Source organism: Crinia signifera, chromosome 11 (assembly GCF_055691185.1).
Source record: "Crinia signifera chromosome 11, ASM5569118v1, whole genome shotgun sequence".
NCBI classification, from domain to species: Eukaryota; Metazoa; Chordata; class Amphibia; order Anura; family Myobatrachidae; genus Crinia; species Crinia signifera.
Window position 1 is genome coordinate 120,133,962 of NC_139227.1, and position 21,023 is coordinate 120,154,984.

At 47.0% G+C, this 21,023-nt stretch overlaps 1 protein-coding gene across 7 annotated transcripts in view; it reads left to right on the forward strand.

Annotated features, from left to right (window-relative positions):
* The window catches only part of PPFIA1 (PPFI scaffold protein A1), a 47,824-nt gene that overhangs the window by 5,378 nt on the left and 21,423 nt on the right, over nucleotides 1-21,023 (forward strand). For 5 of the 7 annotated variants that reach the window (XM_083164562.1, XM_083164563.1, XM_083164567.1 and 2 more), the window contains exons 6-15: nucleotides 1,880-2,026; nucleotides 2,352-2,486; nucleotides 4,658-4,732; nucleotides 7,069-7,152; nucleotides 8,842-8,973; nucleotides 11,776-11,838; nucleotides 14,919-14,998; nucleotides 16,469-16,619; nucleotides 18,256-18,479; nucleotides 20,081-20,315. In XM_083164562.1, the coding sequence (XP_083020688.1) occupies nucleotides 1,880-2,026; nucleotides 2,352-2,486; nucleotides 4,658-4,732; nucleotides 7,069-7,152; nucleotides 8,842-8,973; nucleotides 11,776-11,838; nucleotides 14,919-14,998; nucleotides 16,469-16,619; nucleotides 18,256-18,479; nucleotides 20,081-20,315 (1,326 nt within the window). The remainder of the gene's footprint in view (nucleotides 1-1,879; nucleotides 2,027-2,351; nucleotides 2,487-4,657; nucleotides 4,733-7,068; nucleotides 7,153-8,841; nucleotides 8,974-11,775; nucleotides 11,839-14,918; nucleotides 14,999-16,468; nucleotides 16,620-18,255; nucleotides 18,480-20,080; nucleotides 20,316-21,023) is intronic. The other 2 variants (XM_083164565.1, XM_083164568.1) reach the window with 1 other exon arrangement.

The following is a 21,023-nucleotide window of genomic DNA, read 5'->3' on the forward strand; positions in this document are numbered from 1 at the left end:
TTTAACAACAGCTGGAGGGCCACAGATTCCCCATCCATGCCGTAGTGGGTTAAGCGATTCTTCGTGGGGGGTGGGGGCAGAAGATGACAAGTTCTGGGGCCAGTGTGGAATACTGCAGGAGCACGGTGCTCTACGTTCTCTTCGTGTTAGTCATTATTAAAAAAGTAACATACCCAATAATATCGTCCATAGCAAATAATACATGTGTCAGTGCAGCGCAAGGTGTAGAAGAATAATGGTTTTTAAAAACGGGATGAAAGCCGATTTTAAAAGACAATCGAGTCATTATGTATAAAGCTAACAACATTCCTGGCAGAAGAATACCGTATACTCTCAACAGACTCCAAAAATAAATAGTCACCATCCTAATCTTGGCAGAGGCAGACTTGAGTCTGGTACCAGTGATCCACCATCCGGTGCTTATTAGCAGCATTGCTGGAGGGCCTGTGTGGGTGTGGCCTGTCATGGGGCCTAATACAGACCTTATCGCTGCTGAGCGACTTAGCAGTGTCCAGCAATCTGGTAGGCGTGGCCACGCTATAGGGAAATCCCACCTTGCAAATTGTGTACAGTTAGGGAAGTCGTCGCAGTTGAGCGAATATATCCAAATCCCGTCGCAAGCCACTCACCATCGAATGACTTTTCCACTGGTCGCCACTCATCATAAGCGCCGTGGGACTCGGCGGCTGCGATGGATACAGGCAGATTCGGCCTGAAGCTGATGTCACGCACCCGCCCCTAAAACACTTGGGCACGCCTATTGTTTTCCTTAACACTCCCACTAAATGCCCGGTTACCACCCCCAGGCGCCTACTCCCTGTCAATCACCTTGCGGATGGCTAGCGAAGGAAAAAAGTAGCAAGACGCCTTCACTAGCAGGCATCGCGCACACGTATGCATGCGCAGTTCATCGATAATCGCCCGCTGTCTGAATTACCCCAATGGTCCGCAGCGTCATTAACAAGATTTTGCTACATATGTAGGGAAGGGGGATCCGGAGTAGGGAAGCCAATCCCGGGGCATTTTTTTTCAATCCCGGTATTCACTCGATCCCGGGATTGGCTTCCCTAAAAAATTACATGTAGCCCGGTGGGTGGCTGGGCATGGTGGGGTCGCCAGAAGGGTGGGTGGGGAGCCCGGAGGGGTCTCAGGGAGTAAGGAGCCGGGTGGGTACGCAGGAGCAGGCAGGAAGCTGGGTGGGGGTGAGAGTTCTCCGCGAGCCGGGGTCTCAGGACACTTCTTGGCTGTCTGTGCGGCCTGCGCAGCGTGAACTATGACCTTGTCACGCTGCGCAGGGCCACGCTGCCGGGTACAGGGGAAGTCGGGCAGCGATGCTCAGACGCTGCCCGGCATTAGACCCGCTGTTATTGGGGCCATATGCCAGGATCCCGCCAATCCCGATCCCGGGGTTGCTCGCCCTAATTCGGCGCAAGCCCAGAACTAGCTTGTTATTACTTTGGTTGGAGTGGTCAGGCATAGAACCTAATTGTATAAAGCATTATGATACATTACCAAAGAGGTAAATCCTGACACAATCACTCACCCAAAACTGAAGGAAACCTGGGCACTTTAATAGGGTGTCAGAAGGCACAATCAGTTGAACTACACTTAGGACAAACTGGGGGTGGGGGGTAAATATATGAAGCATTGATAAGGGAGGAGAAGTAGCCCATGCAACCAATCAGCTGCTCTGTATAATGTTATATTATGCAAATTATAGATGTTACGTCAGTGCTGATTGGTTGCTATGGGCCACTCCTCCTCTGGCTCACTGTTTCATACATCTGCCCCTGAGTCCGATACAGGGTTAGAAATATATCCTGCGCGATACAAATTGTTAGTCGTTACATCACTGTCCTCTTTCCTCTTCCGCACTCAGGCCATGGCCCAGAAGGAAGACATGGAGGAGAGGATCACAACGCTTGAAAAACGCTACCTCGCTGCACAGCGCGAAGCCACATCTGTGCACGACCTCAACGATAAACTTGAAAATGAAATCGCTAATAAGGAATCCACACTTAGACAGGTAATACTGAGGTCTGCTATCGATTACTCGATGTTGCATCAACAATCAGGTTAATGGGTAAAGGTTACAGCCAGTTTACCCGTCGTCTGTAAATAGTGGGCGCAGCCATTATGGTGGCAACACTAGAGACCGCACAATGGCTGCCTCAGGTGACATGAATGCTCATCTAGATGTATGATAACAATGTATCAGGTCTGTGTTAAATACAGATAAAATGTATGTAAGGAAAAACCGTGTGGCTATGAACTCTAGTGTCTCGGTCTGCGGATGTTTAATTACTGATGAAGGAAATAAACTAATAGAGTTCTATGGTGTTAAACCCCAGAGTGAAGAGAAGAGCCGGCAGATCCAGGAACGCCTGGAACTCGCGGAACAGAAGCTTCAGCAGACGATACGGAAAGCCGAGACTCTGCCGGAGGTGGAAGCGGAGCTGGCGCAGAGGGTAGCCGCACTTTCTAAGGTGAATCTAATAATTGCCGCTAGTCTGGCGGTGATTAGACCTATTGTTGTGATGACTTAACAATTAAACCAAACATTGTTTATCCCGTATAACATCTTATACAGCGCTAGTGACTTGTGTGATCTAGATCTTTGGGGGCAACTCAGTTGGTCACATACCTCCTTGGAGTTTTTTTCCCCGCAACCCTTGAATTGCTCCTGTTTGGGTTGTGTACTCCAGTAAAAGTGAGTTCTTCAGGTGGATGATGTTCACCCCAACACAATATCAGGAATTTCATGGAAAAAGATTCATTCTGCCAAGAGTTTCTTAATCCATCTGTCCTTCAATTTAGAAGTCTGAGGTAGAGGCAGCGATCATAACAATTACATTACTCACGTTCTCCATTGTGTAGTAGCCCAGAGGATGACACCTAATACCTACATTGGTTGATCATAAACGTAGTGGTGCTGGTTGGTAAGTTGAAGCTATGGATCAGTGTCCTGTATACTTCTGAGTAGCAGAGCCACGGGTTTCTTACTGCGGTTGCTCTGGTTGCCACAATACAGGTCACCTGGGATGAGGCCACTCCTGCTTGGGGGGGAAGGGGGAGGAGTCAGATGAAGTTGTGCGTTATTCCCTGATGAAATATGTCAGGTGTGCTACGTTGGGACCCCACTCGAGTGATCTAAGTAAGTAGGGCTTTCCGCCATATCTCACCCGCAAGCGCATTGGCACAGAATCTTTTTGTTAAAAGACATTGGCTACAAACACCAAAATAAGAGAGTACTCTCGTTCTGTAGCCGATTAGCCACAAACTAACATTTTGTACACTAACTAAAGATCTGCTGTGGTCACTTTTATTATCCTATTAAGGATAATTAAGTTTATTCTCGCTCAGCCCTTTGTGTATAGCATTTTTTCTTCTGCAGAAGTTAAGGCCCCCATACACTATGCAAGTCGTATCCGATCCCCCTTGAGCCGCCGGACCATTGTAGGTGCCAGGATTTAATTGGAAGCATTGCGTGCGGTCTTCGGCATGTGACATATCACATGCGATCCCGTTCCCCACCGCGGCGATGGGGTCCGACATGCAGCATATCCGACCTCCGACTCTGATTCGACGCGCACAAGACCACACATCGGATCTAATGTCACACACATGCGATTTGGGCCAATTTCACTCGATTTTTCGTCCCGATTCGTCTGAATCGTGTGAAATTGTGCACAAATCACATAGTGTATGGGGGCCTTTAGTGATAGTTGCCTATCAAAGCCTTTCTAGCTTGTGCAAAGTGTTTCAGCAGGCTGATAGGCTATGTGCAATTTGCAGTCACACATCTGCATTAATCCGTAACCTAGGCTGCCAACAAAAGCCAGAAGATGCAGTGAAACGTGCCGGGCCTGAACAGATAGGGGGTTCTTATAAATACCGGCAGCATGTTATTAAGTATCCCTCTATTAGCCGTTATGACTTTCATGCAGTATTAAGCAAACAGTCGTACGCTGAGTTTACCGCTGTTTGTGACTGTAATCTAACGCCATCTATGGATGGTGTTAGACGTTCGATCCCCATCAAAACCGGTCTGGCATCAGCGAAGCCTTCCATGCAGATCCTTAGGAACTCCTGCAGAACAATACGATAAGAACAAATTGGGTAAATCGGGTACAAATTGGATTAGACCGTATTGGTCTATCCATTCAGCCAATGATGTTGCACCCTGCCCAAAATACATGGGGACGCTACTGCTTATGGCCCGATTGTCACACAGACACATTTGTGCGGTGATGTTTCATGTGTGCCCATACTGGCTACTTATTCGGACGTTGGGCCGTGGATGTGATCGCTGTATTGTTAAAGACAATCTGTTCGTGTTTAAATGGCCCGAGTGCAGTCTACTAACTTTAGAAGTCCCATTGGCGAATGTTAGAACTTGCTTATAATAGAAGTGTACTCTGTGTGTTAAATGTACTGTCCTATACCGCTTCTGTAACACCCTCCGCTTTCTAACTTACATGTTACGTTTTCAGTGATTGCAGGTTGGAATAATGCAAATGGTGGCACGATATACCGATGTGGCGAAACTAATGTTGCTTCTCTGGATGCCACAGCCACATGTGTCGTCTCTCACTGTCTACCTACAGAATTATAGTCTATGTGTGTGTTTGTCACCTTTCTTGTCCTCTGACTGTAGTCTGAGCTTTTGTTGCCGGGAAAGCCTGCTGCTAAGGAAGCTAAGCTGTTGGGAATTGCAGCCGTGCCTAGGAAGGTAGAACGTGCTCACTGTCCTCTGCCATGCTTGTTCCATTGCTTTTCCCTGATGAAGTGCAGCGAGAGGATCCCGATCACCCATTCTGCGGCTGTACCTAACTGTCCATTCCATGGCTGGGATGTGTCTGCGTTACTCAGTGGGCTTTGGCACTGCATCCATTGTGCACCTGCTAAGTTACCAGTGTATGTCCTGCATCTGCTGACACCGTCGTCCATTCGGTATAAAGGGGATGTGGTCGCTAGGTTGCCCGGGCTTAGCACAACACTGGAAATAGGTCGACGGGGTCGGGATGTTGACACAAGCATTATATGTACAATGGGAAGGTCGACTGTCAGAAGGTTGACATGAGTTTTTCAAAAATTACACTGATTTAAGTCAACCTAGACATAGAAAACGTGAAAAAACAAACATTCCAACCTTCCCATTGTCGACCTAATGCTTGTGTCGACCTTAGGCCTGTTGAACTAAGCACTGTCGGCCTTTAGTGGTTGACTTAATGTATGTCACCTTCACACTGTCGACTATATGACCCATACCCAATAAAAAGTATTCTGCAATGACCAGGTTTTATGTCAACACGTTGCAGGGGTGGGCAATAAGCAGCCCTCCGGCTGGATGAACTACACATCCCAGCATGCCTTGCATCAGTTTCAGCATGGCAATTCAGCATGGCCAAATTGCTAAAATAAGGCAAGGCATGCTGGGATGTGTAGTTCATCAACAGCTGGAGGGCCGCTTATTGCCCACCCCTACGTTAGAGGGTATTCAGCATTGCCTTTCATTAATTTTTCCTGCCATTTTTGCCGACGCTGGTTAAAGTCAAATCTGCATAGATGGAAACGGCTAAAATAATTTTTTGAAAGCGGACACATTTCAGACTAAGGCTCGTGGTTCTGCAAGTAATTCGGCGCTCTATGTGTTTTCCGAACGTGGCAATTTTTATCTCTGATGGTCAGAAAAATAGCACTTGGATTATATAGGTCAAATGGAAATCGATAAAAAAAAACAGTGATGGAAAAATTGGCACTGATTGAACGAGCGGAAACCTGCTGTTTGAAAATGTGACAGATAGTAATGACTGCACCTGTGCACCAGCTAGGTGTTCTGGGGAATGTGACAGTTAGTAATGACTACACCTGTGCACCAGCTAGGTGTTCTGGGGAGTGTGACAGTTAGTAATGAATACACCTGTGCACCAGCTAGGTGACCTGGGGAATGTGACAGATAGTAATGACTACAGCTGTGCACCAGCTAGGTGTTCTGGGGAATGTGACAGTTAGTAATGACTACACCTGTGCACCAGCTAGGTGTTCTGGGGAGTGTGACAGTTAGTAATGACTACAGCTGTGCACCAGCTAGGTGTTCTGGGGAGTGTGACCGTTAGTAATGACTACACCTGTGCACCAGCTAGGTGTTCTGGGGAGTGTGACAGTTAGTAATGAATGCACCTGTGCACCAGCTAGGTGTTCTGGGGAGTGTGACAGTTAGTAATGACTACAGCTGTGCACCAGCTAGGTGACCTGGGGAATGTGACAGATAGTAATGCCTACAGCTGTGCACCAGCTAGGTGTTCTGGGGAATGTGACAGTTAGTAATGACTAAAGCTGTGCACCAGCTAGGTGGTCTGAGGAATGTGACAGTTAGTAATGACTACACCTGTGCACCAGCTAGGCGATCTGGAAAACGTGGACCGTTGGGAGATGTCGTGGACCTGTTTGGCCACCCCTGCTTTTCTATGTATATGATTACTACTAAAATGACCTCTTATGCTCTATTAAATATTCGGTTCCACTCACAAATTGGCACCGTCACTATAGGTTAGCAGGGTCCACTTTAAGGTGTTTATATAAAGACGTACTATGCTCACAACTAGAACAGGGCTTGCTGGCCCAATTTAGGGTCTCCTTTTATCAGATCTTATCTTCTGAGTGTACGAGTGTTCTCTCCAGCTGAACGCTGGGTGTATCCTTGCACTATGTACAGAGATAAGAATATCTTGTATCCGTGAACATTCACCAGCTTCGCTCTTTGTTAGTTGAATTGTGACCGGCAAATGCTTGTAATTTACCATTCAGCATTGAAGCCCCAGGGCTGTAATCCCACATATTTCATACGCTTTCACCTCACAATGGCCTCATTTTCGGCAGACTTGAATGTCTTCAGTCACAGCTAAGACACACACGAGCCATTTGCTTCTATACACCGCGCAATATATCACCAGTATCTGAGTCCATCTGTTGTTACACCTGCCAAGTACGTGACTGTGCGGTGCTCTAGGTAACGGGGAATGTGAAGTTGATATAACCGTCCGTATCCCTCTGTCCTTGTAACAGGCCGAAGAGAGACATGGCAATATTGAGGAGCGGTTACGTCAGATGGAATCGCGCCTGGAAGAGAAGAACCAGGAGTTACAGCGGGTAAGACCGTACACATCAAATCTTGAGAACCGTTGTTAATCCAGTTTTGATTTCTTTGGGGGGAAACTCCTTTCTCACAAAGCAATGGAGCATGAATTGTATAATAATATTCCAGAGACAAGGTAGCGGCTTCCTGCTGTGAACAAAGCCAAAAAGAGCAAGTAACTTCGCATTTAAAACCGCGCATGCTAAAGATTGGGCGGGTGTAATTTGTGCCGCAATTAGATTCGGGTGTGATGTGTCCAAACTACATCCTAAATTCACACGGGCTACATGCAAAAGCAGCCACTCTTTACCCTGCTTTCAAAATGTGTTTGCACTCTTTGAGTCGCAATTTGAGGCGATAGACAATTAGCCCCACTAAAACATGGCTGACTGGTGCAGGCGAAGCCGTATACACGATAAGCCGCAGCACGTGCCGGCTTACTGGGGCTAATTGGATAGCTCCCGATGAGCCAATTACCCACGGTCAGGGATCATGGGTAATTGGATACCACCATTGGTTTGTTTCTTTGCTCCCTCGTTTGAATCAGAACCGAAATGAGATAAAAGGGTTATTTTGTTGTGTCAAGAGGCACAATATCTCACCGTGTGTACACCGCAATAGAGTATCTACTTATATATATCTTTCATATAAAGACCGTTCGGGAGTTCAGATCTATGCTGGTGTATTACTTTGATATATTCTGTGTAAGAAAGCAATTCCCATTGATACTTTTATGAACAGTTTTGAATGTTATTATAGATGTATATAATTGTGTCATTTAGCGAATTGCAGCTTTGACATTTGGTTTATGGTCCGTTCTAACAAGCCCTGCCTGAATTTCCTGTTTGTAGATTATTGTAAGGCTGGCAATCCCCCTTTCCTTGCGTGCTGCAGTTACTTAGCCCCGCGCAGGTGCTCAAATATATTTTATTTATGACTGAAGTGTGGTCGGGAAGTGGTCAAACCAGTCAACGCCCACAAGCAAAGGGCAAAGCTGATTGTAGGCGCATGATGCAGCGTTTCCCCTGATTCCCCACCCGCCCGCCACCTTTCCGCCCACTATGGAGTGAACACGCCGGTGAGTGTGAAACTCGCCAAAGGCGTTTGCTTCAAAGGTTTGCACATGCACAAACCAGCACTATAGGACAGGGGTGCGAATTTGGCCCGCAGCGAGCGAGTCTGAATCACCCCTTTGATTTATTGTTCTTATTCATTAATACATTTCATCTGACACAAACCTTTTCTTTCTACTCCAAGTCTTTACAAAAGGCATCAAAATATAGCGGCGTCATATTGAATAACTTCATATTCGCATTCATATTTATTTATTCTGATCGCTCCTACCTGCCTTGGGTATCATTTGTTCTCCGGTATGAATGTATTGATAAGCCGGCACTAGTTCTGTTTGTTGTATCTGGAAGTGCCATATGTTTGTTCTTCTCCTGCGATTCGTTCCGGAGAGGTGCTAGACTTAAATGTCCCAAACTTAAGGCCATGGCATACCGAGCAGTATCCTCCTCCCTTCCAAGCTGTTGAATGTGACACTGCAGACGCCTATTAGCACTACAGCTAAAATTAGCGTTCTAAAAATGTACGTGGCTAATCTTCAGGAGCGCTGTGAAAACAACAGGGCTGTCCGAGCGGCCGTCTTACATAACCAGTGGAGCTTTTTACACTTTATTTCTTCAACTTCCCAACTCCAGGCCCGGCAGAGAGAGAAGATGAACGAAGAACATAATAAGCGCCTGTCCGAGACTGTGGATAAACTTCTGTCCGAGTCCAACGAGCGGCTGCAGCTTCATCTGAAGGAGAGGATGGCGTCCTTAGAAGATAAGGTGATGCCTGTGTGTCTGGGGCATTGTGACCTGGGGTGCTGCAAGGAACATATGGGGACTGCTATATTTGGAGTTTCACCTTATTCGGCATCTGTAACACAATGCTTTGTTTGGGGAAAGGTTAAAGGGTGTTTCCGACATTTACCATTGTTTAAATTGCCCCCCTTTGCCCGCTACGTTACGATCACAGAGGTCTAATGAATAGGTGCCCTCCGCTTGTAGAGACAGGCTGCTGATGGTAATAATAATCATTATTATCATTATTATTATTCTAGCTCACAGGTTCTCAAACTCTGGCCTCAGGACCAAGGACAGTGAATGTTTTTTTCCAGGTCACCTGTGGATTTTTCAAATGTGACAGTTGGTGATACACAGTTCACCTGCTGGGTGTTCTGAATCACATGACCTGTGTGGGGTACGGAGGACCGTGTTTGAGAACTGCTTGTTGTGCACAGCGCCGCCAAATTACATAGCGCATTCCAGAGATTGTGTCGGATCATTCCCAGTGTCATTGGATCTTATCGGCTAAATTCCCCACAACGCACTATGGACCGGTATGTCAAAATCCAATTAGGTTGCCGTATCACGGGAGCAACACTGAGGAAACACACACACACACACACACACACAGAGACATGGGTAAAACATAGGACTCTGTGCAATGTGTGGGGCGACAGCATTGCTAATTGTCGTGGGATGGGATTTTAAATAAGTAATGAGTATTGAGGGGGTGGTGTTTAACACTGGGTAAAACAAACCGATCATATCTGTCCAATGTAGAAATAATCCTTCTAGAGAAAGGCACGTTGTATTTCTATGTCCCTGTCATAGTACAGATATCGGGTTTGCTGTAAAGCTCAATGATTTTATATGACAGATGTTTGATCTGCTGACTGCACAAAACTCATATTGCCTTCCCCAGTGTGTACAAGATCTTAACCAATCTTATTGCTGATTTGTTGTATTATTTATTACCAGTTATTTATATAGCGCACACATATTCCGCAGCGCTGTACAGAGAGAATATTTGAACATTCACATCAGTCCCTGCCCTAGTGGAGCTTCCAATCTATATTCCCTATCATATGTACACGCACACAGACATTCTAGGGTTAATATTGTTAGGAGCCAATTATCCTGCCAGTATATTTGTGGAATGTGGGAGGAAACCGGAGTACCCGAAGGAAACCCACGCAAGTACGGGGAGAATATACAAACTCTGCACAGTTAGAGCCATGGTGGGAATTGAACCCATGACCTCAGCGCTGTGAGGCAGTAATGCTATAACCATTACACCATCCGTACTGCCCCGTATATATAACACATGGTGGGGATAGAACCCATGACCTCAGCGCTGTGAGGCAGTAATGCTAACCATTACACCATCCGTACTGCCCTGTATATATAACACATGGTGGGGATAGAACCCATGACCTCAGCGCTGTGAGGCAGTAATGCTATAACCATTACACCATCCGTACTGCCCTGTATATATAACACATGGTGGGGATAGAACCCATGACCTCAGCGCTGTGAGGCAGTAATGCTAACCATTACACCATCCGTACTGCCCTGTATATATAACACATGGTGGGGATAGAACCCATGACCTCAGTGCTGTGAGGCAGTAATGTAACCATTACACCATCCGTACTGCCCCATATATATAACACATGGTGGAATAGAACCCATGACCTCAGTGCTGTGAGGCAGTAATGCTAACCATTACACCATCCGTACTGCCCTGTATATATAACACATGGTGGGAATCGAACCCATGACCTCAGTGCTGTGAGGCAGTAATGTAACCATTACACCATCCGTACTGCCCTGTATATATAACACATGGTGGGAATAGAACCCATGACCTCAGCGCTGTGAGGCAGTAATATAACCATTACACCATCCGTACTGCCCTGTATATATAACACATGGTGGGGATAGAACCCATGACTTCAGTGCTGTGAGGCAGTAATGTAACCATTACACCATCCGTACTGCCCCGTATATATAACACATGGTGGGGATAGAACCCATGACCTCAGCGCTGTGAGGCAGTAATGCTAACCATTACACCATCCGTACTGCCCCGTATATATAACACATGGTGGGAATAGAACCCATGACCTCAGCGCTGTGAGGCAGTAATATAACCATTACACCATCCGTACTGCCCTGTATATATAACACATGGTGGGGATAGAACCCATGACCTCAGTGCTGTGAGGCAGTAATGCTAACCATTACACCATCCGTACTGCCCTGTATATATAACACATGGTGGGAATCGAACCCATGACCTCAGTGCTGTGAGGCAGTAATGTAACCATTACACCATCCGTACTGCCCTGTATATATAACACATGGTGGGAATAGAACCCATGACCTCAGCGCTGTGAGGCAGTAATATAACCATTACACCATCCGTACTGCCCTGTATATATAACACATGGTGGGGATAGAACCCATGACCTCAGTGCTGTGAGGCAGTAATGTAACCATTACACCATCCGTACTGCCCCGTATATATAACACATGGTGGGGATAGAACCCATGACCTCAGCGCTGTGAGGCAGTAATGCTATAACCATTACACCATCCGTGTCTATTAGCAACAACAGCCCTGTACATTTTTAGAAGCTTTAGTAAATTTTGTGTTACAATTCATGTAATGTTTACATGTAAGAGGAGCTATTGTGATCTTGTATAATCCAATCATCAGAAGCAATAGAATGTAAATATAGTCCTGTATTAATATGACGCGGCGTATGCTGTAATAACGCCATTTTATGGATTCCCTAGAATGCTCTGATTAGAGACGTAGAATCTGCGAAGAAGCTCATCGAGGAAATACAACATGAGAAGGTCGGTGATATATGGCCCAGCTACACTTACTACTTTATTATATCATCTTTCACCAAGTCCCCTTGCTACTGTATGTTCTGTGTGTGTGTGTGTGTGTGTGTGTGTTTATACCCCACATGCACATATGAAATTGAGTAAGAAGGATTTGTGACAAAGGTGGTACAGCGATCTGGCATTCATGAGGTCGGGGAGAGAAAATACAGATACAACTAAAATATAGGAGACATGATCTAAAAGTGTAACATACGTGTTGGTGGAGCAGTCCACAAGAGGGGAAGTAAGCAGGTCAGGGACAACAAGCAGTCCACAAGAGGGGAAGTAAGCAGGTCAGGGACAACAAGCAGTCCACAAGAGGGGAAGTAAGCAGGTCAGGGACAACAAGCAGTCCACAAGAGGGGAAGTAAGCAGGTCCGGGACAACAAGCAGTCCACAAGAGGGGAAGTAAGCAGGTCAGGGACAACAAGCAGTCCACAAGAGGGGAAGTAAGCAGGTCAGGGACAACAAGCAGTCCACAAGAGAGGAAGTAAGCAGGTCAGGGACAACAAGCAGTCCACAAGAGAGGAAGTAAGCAGGTCAGGGGCAACAAGCAGTCCACAGGAGGGGAACGAAGCAGGGCAGGGACAACAAGCAGTCCACAGGTGGGGAACGAAGCAGGTCTGGGACAACAAGCAGTCCACAGGTGGGGAACGAAGCAGGTCTGGGACAACAAGCAGTCCACAAGAGAGGAAGTAAGCAGGTCCGGGACAACAAGCAGTCCACAAGAGAGGAAGTAAGCAGTCCACAAGAGGGGAAGTAAGCAGGTCAGGGACAACAAGCAGTCCACAAGAGGGGAAGTAAGCAGGTCAGGGACAACAAGCAGTCCACAAGAGGGGAAGTAAGCAGGTCAGGGACAACAAGCAGTCCACAAGAGAGGAAGTAAGCAGGTCCGGAACAACAAGCAGTCCACAAGAGGGGAAGTAAGCAGGTCAGGGGCAACAAGCAGTCCACAGGAGAGGAACGAAGCAGGGCAGGGACAACAAGCAGTCCACAGGTGGGGAAGTAAGCAGGTCAGGGACAACAAGCAGTCCACAAGAGGGGAAGTAAGCAGGTCAGGGGCAACAAGCAGTCCACAGGAGAGGAACGAAGCAGGGCAGGGACAACAAGCAGTCCACAGGTGGGGAAGTAAGCAGGTCCGGGACAACAAGCAGTCCACAAGAGAGGAAGTAAGCAGGTCAGGGACAACAAGCAGTCCACAAGAGAGGAAGTAAGCAGGTCAGGGGCAACAAGCAGTCCACAGGAGGGGAACGAAGCAGGGCAGGGACAACAAGCAGTCCACAGGTGGGGAACGAAGCAGGTCTGGGACAACAAGCAGTCCACAGGTGGGGAACGAAGCAGGTCTGGGACAACAAGCAGTCCACAAGAGAGGAAGTAAGCAGGTCCGGGACAACAAGCAGTCCACAAGAGAGGAAGTAAGCAGTCCACAAGAGGGGAAGTAAGCAGGTCAGGGACAACAAGCAGTCCACAAGAGGGGAAGTAAGCAGGTCAGGGACAACAAGCAGTCCACAAGAGGGGAAGTAAGCAGGTCAGGGACAACAAGCAGTCCACAAGAGAGGAAGTAAGCAGGTCCGGAACAACAAGCAGTCCACAAGAGGGGAAGTAAGCAGGTCAGGGGCAACAAGCAGTCCACAGGAGAGGAACGAAGCAGGGCAGGGACAACAAGCAGTCCACAGGTGGGGAAGTAAGCAGGTCAGGGACAACAAGCAGTCCACAAGAGGGGAAGTAAGCAGGTCAGGGGCAACAAGCAGTCCACAGGAGAGGAACGAAGCAGGGCAGGGACAACAAGCAGTCCACAGGTGGGGAAGTAAGCAGGTCCGGGACAACAAGCAGTCCACAAGAGGGGAAGTAAGCAGGTCAGGGACAACAAGCAGTCCACAAGAGGGGAAGTAAGCAGGTCAGGGACAACAAGCAGTCCACAAGAGGGGAAGTAAGCAGGTCAGGGACAACAAGCAGTCCACAAGAGAGGAAGTAAGCAGGTCCGGAACAACAAGCAGTCCACAAGAGGGGAAGTAAGCAGGTCAGGGGCAACAAGCAGTCCACAGGAGAGGAACGAAGCAGGGCAGGGACAACAAGCAGTCCACAGGTGGGGAAGTAAGCAGGTCAGGGACAACAAGCAGTCCACAAGAGGGGAAGTAAGCAGGTCAGGGGCAACAAGCAGTCCACAGGAGAGGAACGAAGCAGGGCAGGGACAACAAGCAGTCCACAGGTGGGGAAGTAAGCAGGTCCGGGACAACAAGCAGTCCACAAGAGGGGAAGTAAGCAGGTCAGGGACAACAAGCAGTCCACAAGAGGGGAAGTAAGCAGGTCAGGGACAACCAGCAGTCCACAAGAGGGGAAGTAAGCAGGTCCGGGACAACAAGCAGTCCACAAGAGAGGAAGTAAGCAGGTCAGGGACAACAAGCAGTCCACAAGAGGGGAAGTAAGCAGGTCAGGGGCAACAAGCAGTCCACAGGAGGGAAACGAAGCAGGGCAGGGACAACAAGCAGTCCACAGGTGGGGAACGAAGCAGGTCCAAGACAACAAGCAGTCCACAAGAGGGGAAGTAAGCAGGTCAGGGGCAACAAGCAGTCCACAGGGGGGGGGGGCCGAAGCAGGTCAGGGGGACTACAAGCAGTCCACAGGAGGGGAACCGAAGCAGGTCAGGGGGACTACAAGCAGTCCACAGGAGGAGAACGAAGCAGGTCAGGGGCAACAAGCAGTCCACAGGAGGGGAACGAAGCGGGGCTGGGACAACAAGCAGTCCACAGGTGGGGAACGAAGCAGCTCAGGGGCTACATGCAGTCCATAGGAGGGGAACGAAGCAGGTCAGGGGGACAACAATAATTGCTTTCACTTTTTGTTATGAAATGTTTTAGCACACAAAGGAGTAATTTGGTCTATTGAGTGGCTTCTAGTGGTCACTGGCAGTACTTCACCTTAGATGGTCGATGTTTCCCACTACAGCGTCAGGCTGAGGAATGTTCTGTTATATTCAATTACCGCGTTGCGTGGCGTTTCCGCAGCGCTGAGTCTCATTCACGATTCTTTTGTTTGCTGTAAACCAGGAGGCGCTACTCGTCGAAATAGAAAATCTAAGAGCAGAAAATGAGCAAGTGAGGATACGGGCGGCTTCCCTGCACCACAGGTACCAGCCTGAAACCGATGAATTGTGTTCTGGTTCTGATGAATTGGTTATTTATAGCAAATCTAAGACATTATGAAATTCTTAGCAATACCATACAGTCTAAACTAGTTGTTTCCCCAAAATGACAGTGATTCTGAATTTGGGCATTGAGGGGCAAATGTATTAGGCCTGGTGAAGCGATAAAGTGGAAGGTGGTAACCAGTGTTCCCTCTAAGCTGTGCGCACGTGCGCGCGCACACACCTTGACGAGCGTGCGCACAGACATTACAACTGAGCGCACAAAGCAGCACTGGTCCCTTTTTGCAGTTGTGGACTCAATTCATGTGTGTTTCACCCATTAACTACATTGTGTGCTGTGTTTTGAATGTTTAATATCATTTTGAAGTAAAGTTAACACAATTGCTGAACGTCATTTTCCAGTTATATAGAAGTGACGCACAAAAATGTAAGTTTCATTTCAAAGTTGCACAGCCAAAATCTTTAGCCGCACACTTTGTAAAATTAGAGGGAACATTGTTGGTAAGACACCAACCAATGAACTCCGTAATGTCATTTTTCAAACACAGCTGATTGGCTGGTGAGTTATCGCCTTCTACTCTATCTCTTCACCAGGCTTGGTACATCTGCCCCAAAGGTAAATTTGCACCAGGACAAACCATGCTGCAATGCGACCGGTGCAAATAAATGATTATGTTTGAATGCAGGGTAGATGTAGCCCACAGATGCTGGGCAACTTTTATTCTTTCATTGCAAATTCACTTTTTTAGTTTGGACACATCCCTCCCACATCTAAATCTCTCTGCACATTTTACATCTGCCCCAAATGCAGCGCAGCATGGTTTGTTCAGCCCCACAGTTACTTATTAGTTACCCATTCTTTCTTTCCGATCTCTGGCCCTGCTATGTGAAACGGTTGAATAAACCTCATCCACACCGGGGGACATATGTTACAGGGGCCGTTTTGCCTTGTAAATGATTGGCGCATCCCGCACCTCTCGCTGAACTCGAACCCTTTCACATCGCCCCAGAGCTCTAGAAGATTGGGATCAGAGAATGTCTATTGTGAATAACACATCGGATCTATTGAATCCAATGATAAAGTGTAAAACTGTCCAATCATCAGATCTAAGTCTAACAATGCCGCACAAACATAATAAGTAATGTTTAATAAATGTAATCCAATATTTAGGACATTTAAAGTATTCTCTCGCCCTTATTTATTAATTTTAAATGTGTAACAAAAATGCTTCTGTAGTCACGTTGGGGAGGATAATTGTCACATATATATTTTTTAATGGTCCCATCTCAATGATTGGCCGGGAGAGAACTTTACAGTAGCGAAATACAAAGACCTGTTAGTACCTGCGGTATCTCCTTTAACAGCTCAGGTGTAGATGGATCTGACCAATGGGAGAGGGGCAGTGGGTAAACATGATTTCTGTTACATGACACCTGTATGTCCTTGTGCAGCCGACCTCACCTAGGCAGCGTGCCCGACTTCCGCTATGCCCTCGCTCCCTCGTCGCTGTCCGATGACCACACAGACTCCTACAGTAATTCGCTGGTTCTGCGCAGGCCTCAGAAAGGACGCATGGTTGCCTTGCGTGATGAGCCCTCTAAGGTATGTGGTTTCTATTTGGCGCTGTGTATAATGTTCTAGATCAGGGACGGGGGAACCTTTGGCCATCCTTGTGTTGCTGATTTACACATCCCAGCATGCTCTGCTACTGTTCTGCTTTGTGGTCATGCTAAAGCTGTTGCACGGCATTCTGGGATGCACAGTTCAACAACAGCTGGAGTGCCGAAGATTCCCCATCCCGGTTCTAGATAAGATAGGCTGCGTACAGTAAGATCTTTAGCTGAAGCTTTGAGTTGCTGAATATTTTCTTCCAAAACTACTGAACTGCGCACTTACACTTTCATTACTCTTATGAGCGGCTGCTGTGCCTTTCTCTGATTGGCTAGCCTACGTTTCCGAAGTGAAGGCTCATGGTGAACACTTGTCAGTGTGTCAGTGCGATGCAACCAAACCACTTCATGAGACGGAACTGATTCATTTTAATATGCTGCACTTCTATATCTATGCGTGACGGAGACTGTGTGCACAGTGCTACACTGCTTGGCCCGAGTTCAATTGTGCTTCTCATATAGTTGGAGACTCCGGGGTCTCTGAAATACGCCTTGGGGAGAGATAAAGTGTATGGAGATGAAGCACCAGCAATCAGTTCTTACTAATTACAGACCATTAATAAGCTGGTGAGGGACTGAGCAGTTTGAGACAATGGGGCAGATTTATTAAGCAGTGAAGTGATAAAGTGGGCGGTGATAATGCAGCAGCAAATTGGCTCCTAACTGCCATTTTGCATCCAGTCTGTAATATGACCATTAGGAGCTGATTGGCTGCTGTTATCTCCATTCACTTTCTCCGTCCACTTTATCACATTTCTAAGCATTATACATCTGCCCCATAGCCTGTAACATGGCACTTAGTGCTAATTGGCTGCTACTTTATCTCCATTCACTTTATCTCTCTCCAAGGCTTTGTAAATAGAGCCCTCTGTCGCAAGCAGATATACAAGTGTCACGCTAAATGAGTCCGTGCGGTGTAAAGGTGCCCATACACTTATGCCTCCCTTGCATTCGCTACCTCGCCAATTAACCGTCGGGGAGCCGCTGCACTCCGGGGCGGCAGAATCGCATGCGATTAATCGTATTTGTGGTCCTTTTGCATATGTTGTATCACATTTGATCCCAGCAAGGGCTGCGTTATCCGACCAATGTTTAGTGCAGCCCTTGCGATCTCCGATCCGATGCGCACGGGGCCGCCGGAATCACAGATGAAACCCACACTATTTTCTGAAGGAAGCGGTTCCGCTGCATATTGTGTCAAGGCACAAAAGTCATGTCCGACGTGGCCTGTGCTTGTTAGCACCGTTTATAGAGGCTGCGAGTATGAGGTCACAGCTGCTCCTCTCCATTCGCTTACATGATTTTGTTGTAATAATGATGGTTCAGGGCCAGTGTGCGTGAGCCCTTACAGCGCTTATGTTGCCGCGACCGCTGGAGAATTACTGTGATCTAAAATGTTTGTTTTGTCTTTTTCTGCTTTTCTCTCTCTGGACCTGCCCTCTCAGCACGTAAGTGTCTCTCCTCTCTCTCCTTTCTCTCTCGGTTTGCCTTGCTTGCTTTCCCCGATTTATCCTATTCTCAGCCACAAACTGCCTCACTCGGTGTAGTAACCTGGTCTCTCATCACAGGTACAAACTCTCAATGAGCAGGACTGGGAGCGAGCCCAGCAAGCTAGCGTACTCGCTAACGTAGCCCAGGCGTTTGAGAGCGACGTGGATGTCTCAGACATGGAGGATGACAGAGACACCATCTTCAGCTCCGTGGATCTCCTCTCCCCGTGCGGCCAGGCAGATGCTCAGACCCTCGCTGTGATGTTGCAGGAACAGCTGGACGCAATCAATAAGGAAATCAGGTATACTCCACGGCTGTTAGAGTGTGTACACACGGTTCGATGTTCTGTGCGATCCGATGTACGATTCGATGTTTTGTCCGATTTTTACTTTTCCCTTTTTTTTTTCTCTACTCCTTAAGATATGCCTTAAGATATGCTTAAGATTTTGACTTTTTACCATACAATTTGCTATGTGATTTCCTATTTGATTTACTATGCGATTTCCTATGTGCCTTAAGATTTGCTTAAGATTTTGACTAAGCGATTTTGACTTAACAACAGGATGACTGACAGGACCCTGGAAATCGTATAGCACATTGCATCTTAAGCATATCGCAAGGCACATACGATGCATGCGATATGCTTGCGATTTGTGCTAGATAGAGTGTGCTGCCCACTCTATCTCCCCTCCGATCTCTCATTAAACGGGAGCGCGCATCGGGCTAGGAAGCCCTTACAATGCATACAATCAGTATGCGATATGTATGCGATATGGCTTCCGATGTTGACGATATCGTCAACATCGGAAGCCATATCGAACCATGTGTACACACTATTATTTACTGTACATGAATACTTTATAGGATGCGCCCTCTCCCCAGTATGCTCTGCAGTTATCACTGGTCCTTGCTGTGCGTTGGACAATATCAGCTGCTTTACAACAAAACTCTAAATTCATCATCAGTGTCTCCATAACACTTGTTACGCTTCAGTGTTATAGTCATTATTTAAGTCAGATTTATTTAGATGGCGTCCATGTGTACTTAGAAAACAGATACATGGATAGATGTATGAAGGGATTCAGTATGAAATCTCGGTGGTCAAAATACAGATGGCGAAATACCAACATGGGTGCGGGCTCGATGCGCTCGCCACGCACTATTTTATTCTCCCTCTATGGGTGTCGTGGACACCCATAGAGGAACAAAGTGTCGGCATTGGGGCGGTTGGGATTCCAGCGTTGGTATTTCGACCGCCGGGATTTTGGCTCAATCTGGTATGAAGCAGTGATATGGGAGGAGAAGTGGCCCATGGCAACCAATCAGCTTTTGTTTAAGGGATTGGATTAGGTCTGTGCTTCCCAAAAGTGGTCCTCAAGGCACTCCAACAGTACAGGTTGTAAGGCTATCCAAGCTTAGGCACAAGCGACTTAACCAGTACCACCATCAGTTAGGTAACTGTGCACTAGCAGAGATATCCCTAGGGCCTGGACAGTTGGAGTGCCTTGCACACCTTGTTTGGGAACCACTGGGATATCGCATGGAGGGTATAATGTGGGTGGAGCTAAAATATGTAGCCAATCCAAGCTTTAGTATTTATGTAATCCCTGTGGAGCGGTCGTTAACGACTACAATACACAGTAGTCATGTGAGGCTTCAGATACAAGTTTGTTTTACAAACGGTTATTTGGAACTTTAATTCGAGAGTTCCCGGCAAATGTTCCTCACGCTGGGAGTTTGCACATACGCAGAGAATTTGTTTGAACGGGTCTGTATGTTACGGACATCACTGGGAAATGAAATAAAGTTCAGCCTCGCTGATGGCCGCACTCTAGCAAAGCGTTTAACCCTCCTGTAATTGCTTCGTGGGTACTGAGCGCAATCTTGTTCTGCTCTCCACAGGTTGATACAAGAAGAGAAGGAGAACACTGAGCAGAGAGCGGAGGAGATCGAGTCTCGGGTGGGCAGTGGGAGTTTAGACAATATGGGCCGCTTCAGGTCAATGACTTCCATCCCCCCCTCTTTTACTGGATCTTCCCTCGCTGGGTCCTCCCCGCCTGGAAGCGGCTGCTCTACTCCCAGAAGAATCCCTCATAGTCCTGCTCGGGAAGTGGACAGGCTAGGTGTGATGACCTTGGTGAGTGAGGTGGCAGAATGGGCTTTATCTATGGAGAGTGGTGGGCACTGTGGGGAGAAGATGGGCAAAGAGACTGCGTGGTGAGGGATTGGCGCAAGACCATCTCTGATTCTCGTCACACTTGCCTGTATTGATGTGTGCTTGTTTATTTGTCATAGTTATAGGTTTGTGTATTCATTCATTGTCCACTTTATCCATTCTATGGTCACATTGTCTGTTTTTAATGTACAGACTTTTATCATACTACAGTATGTCACATTTATAGTCCCAGAACTGTCCCTTCGTTGGTGGTCCTTTGATCTTTACGTTTGGGCAAAAACAGCATTTTATTCATTTGCAGGGTCCCAAAATATTAGTTAGCTTGCGTGAGACATTTTACTGTTTTTTTTTTTATTGTAGTTTACTTGAAAAAAACTTTAAACAATTCTCTTTATGACACTGCCGCGTTAATTACTCAATATGAACATTTTCCAAAATGTTCAAGCTCCGGCAATAGTGAAGCCTGCGAGAACTGTTTTTTATCTTCCTCAGCCATTCTGGACTGTTATAAGTCATTTGGAGATAGACCTCTCCCTAAAAGTTATAATTATACCAGAATAAATGTCTCATGTTTTTTTTTTTAAAAGGCCATGAGGCCTAAATACAAGGTTCGATACACAAAGTAATTACAGTGGTGGTTTAATAAGTAAGGTTACAAGACCTCTCACA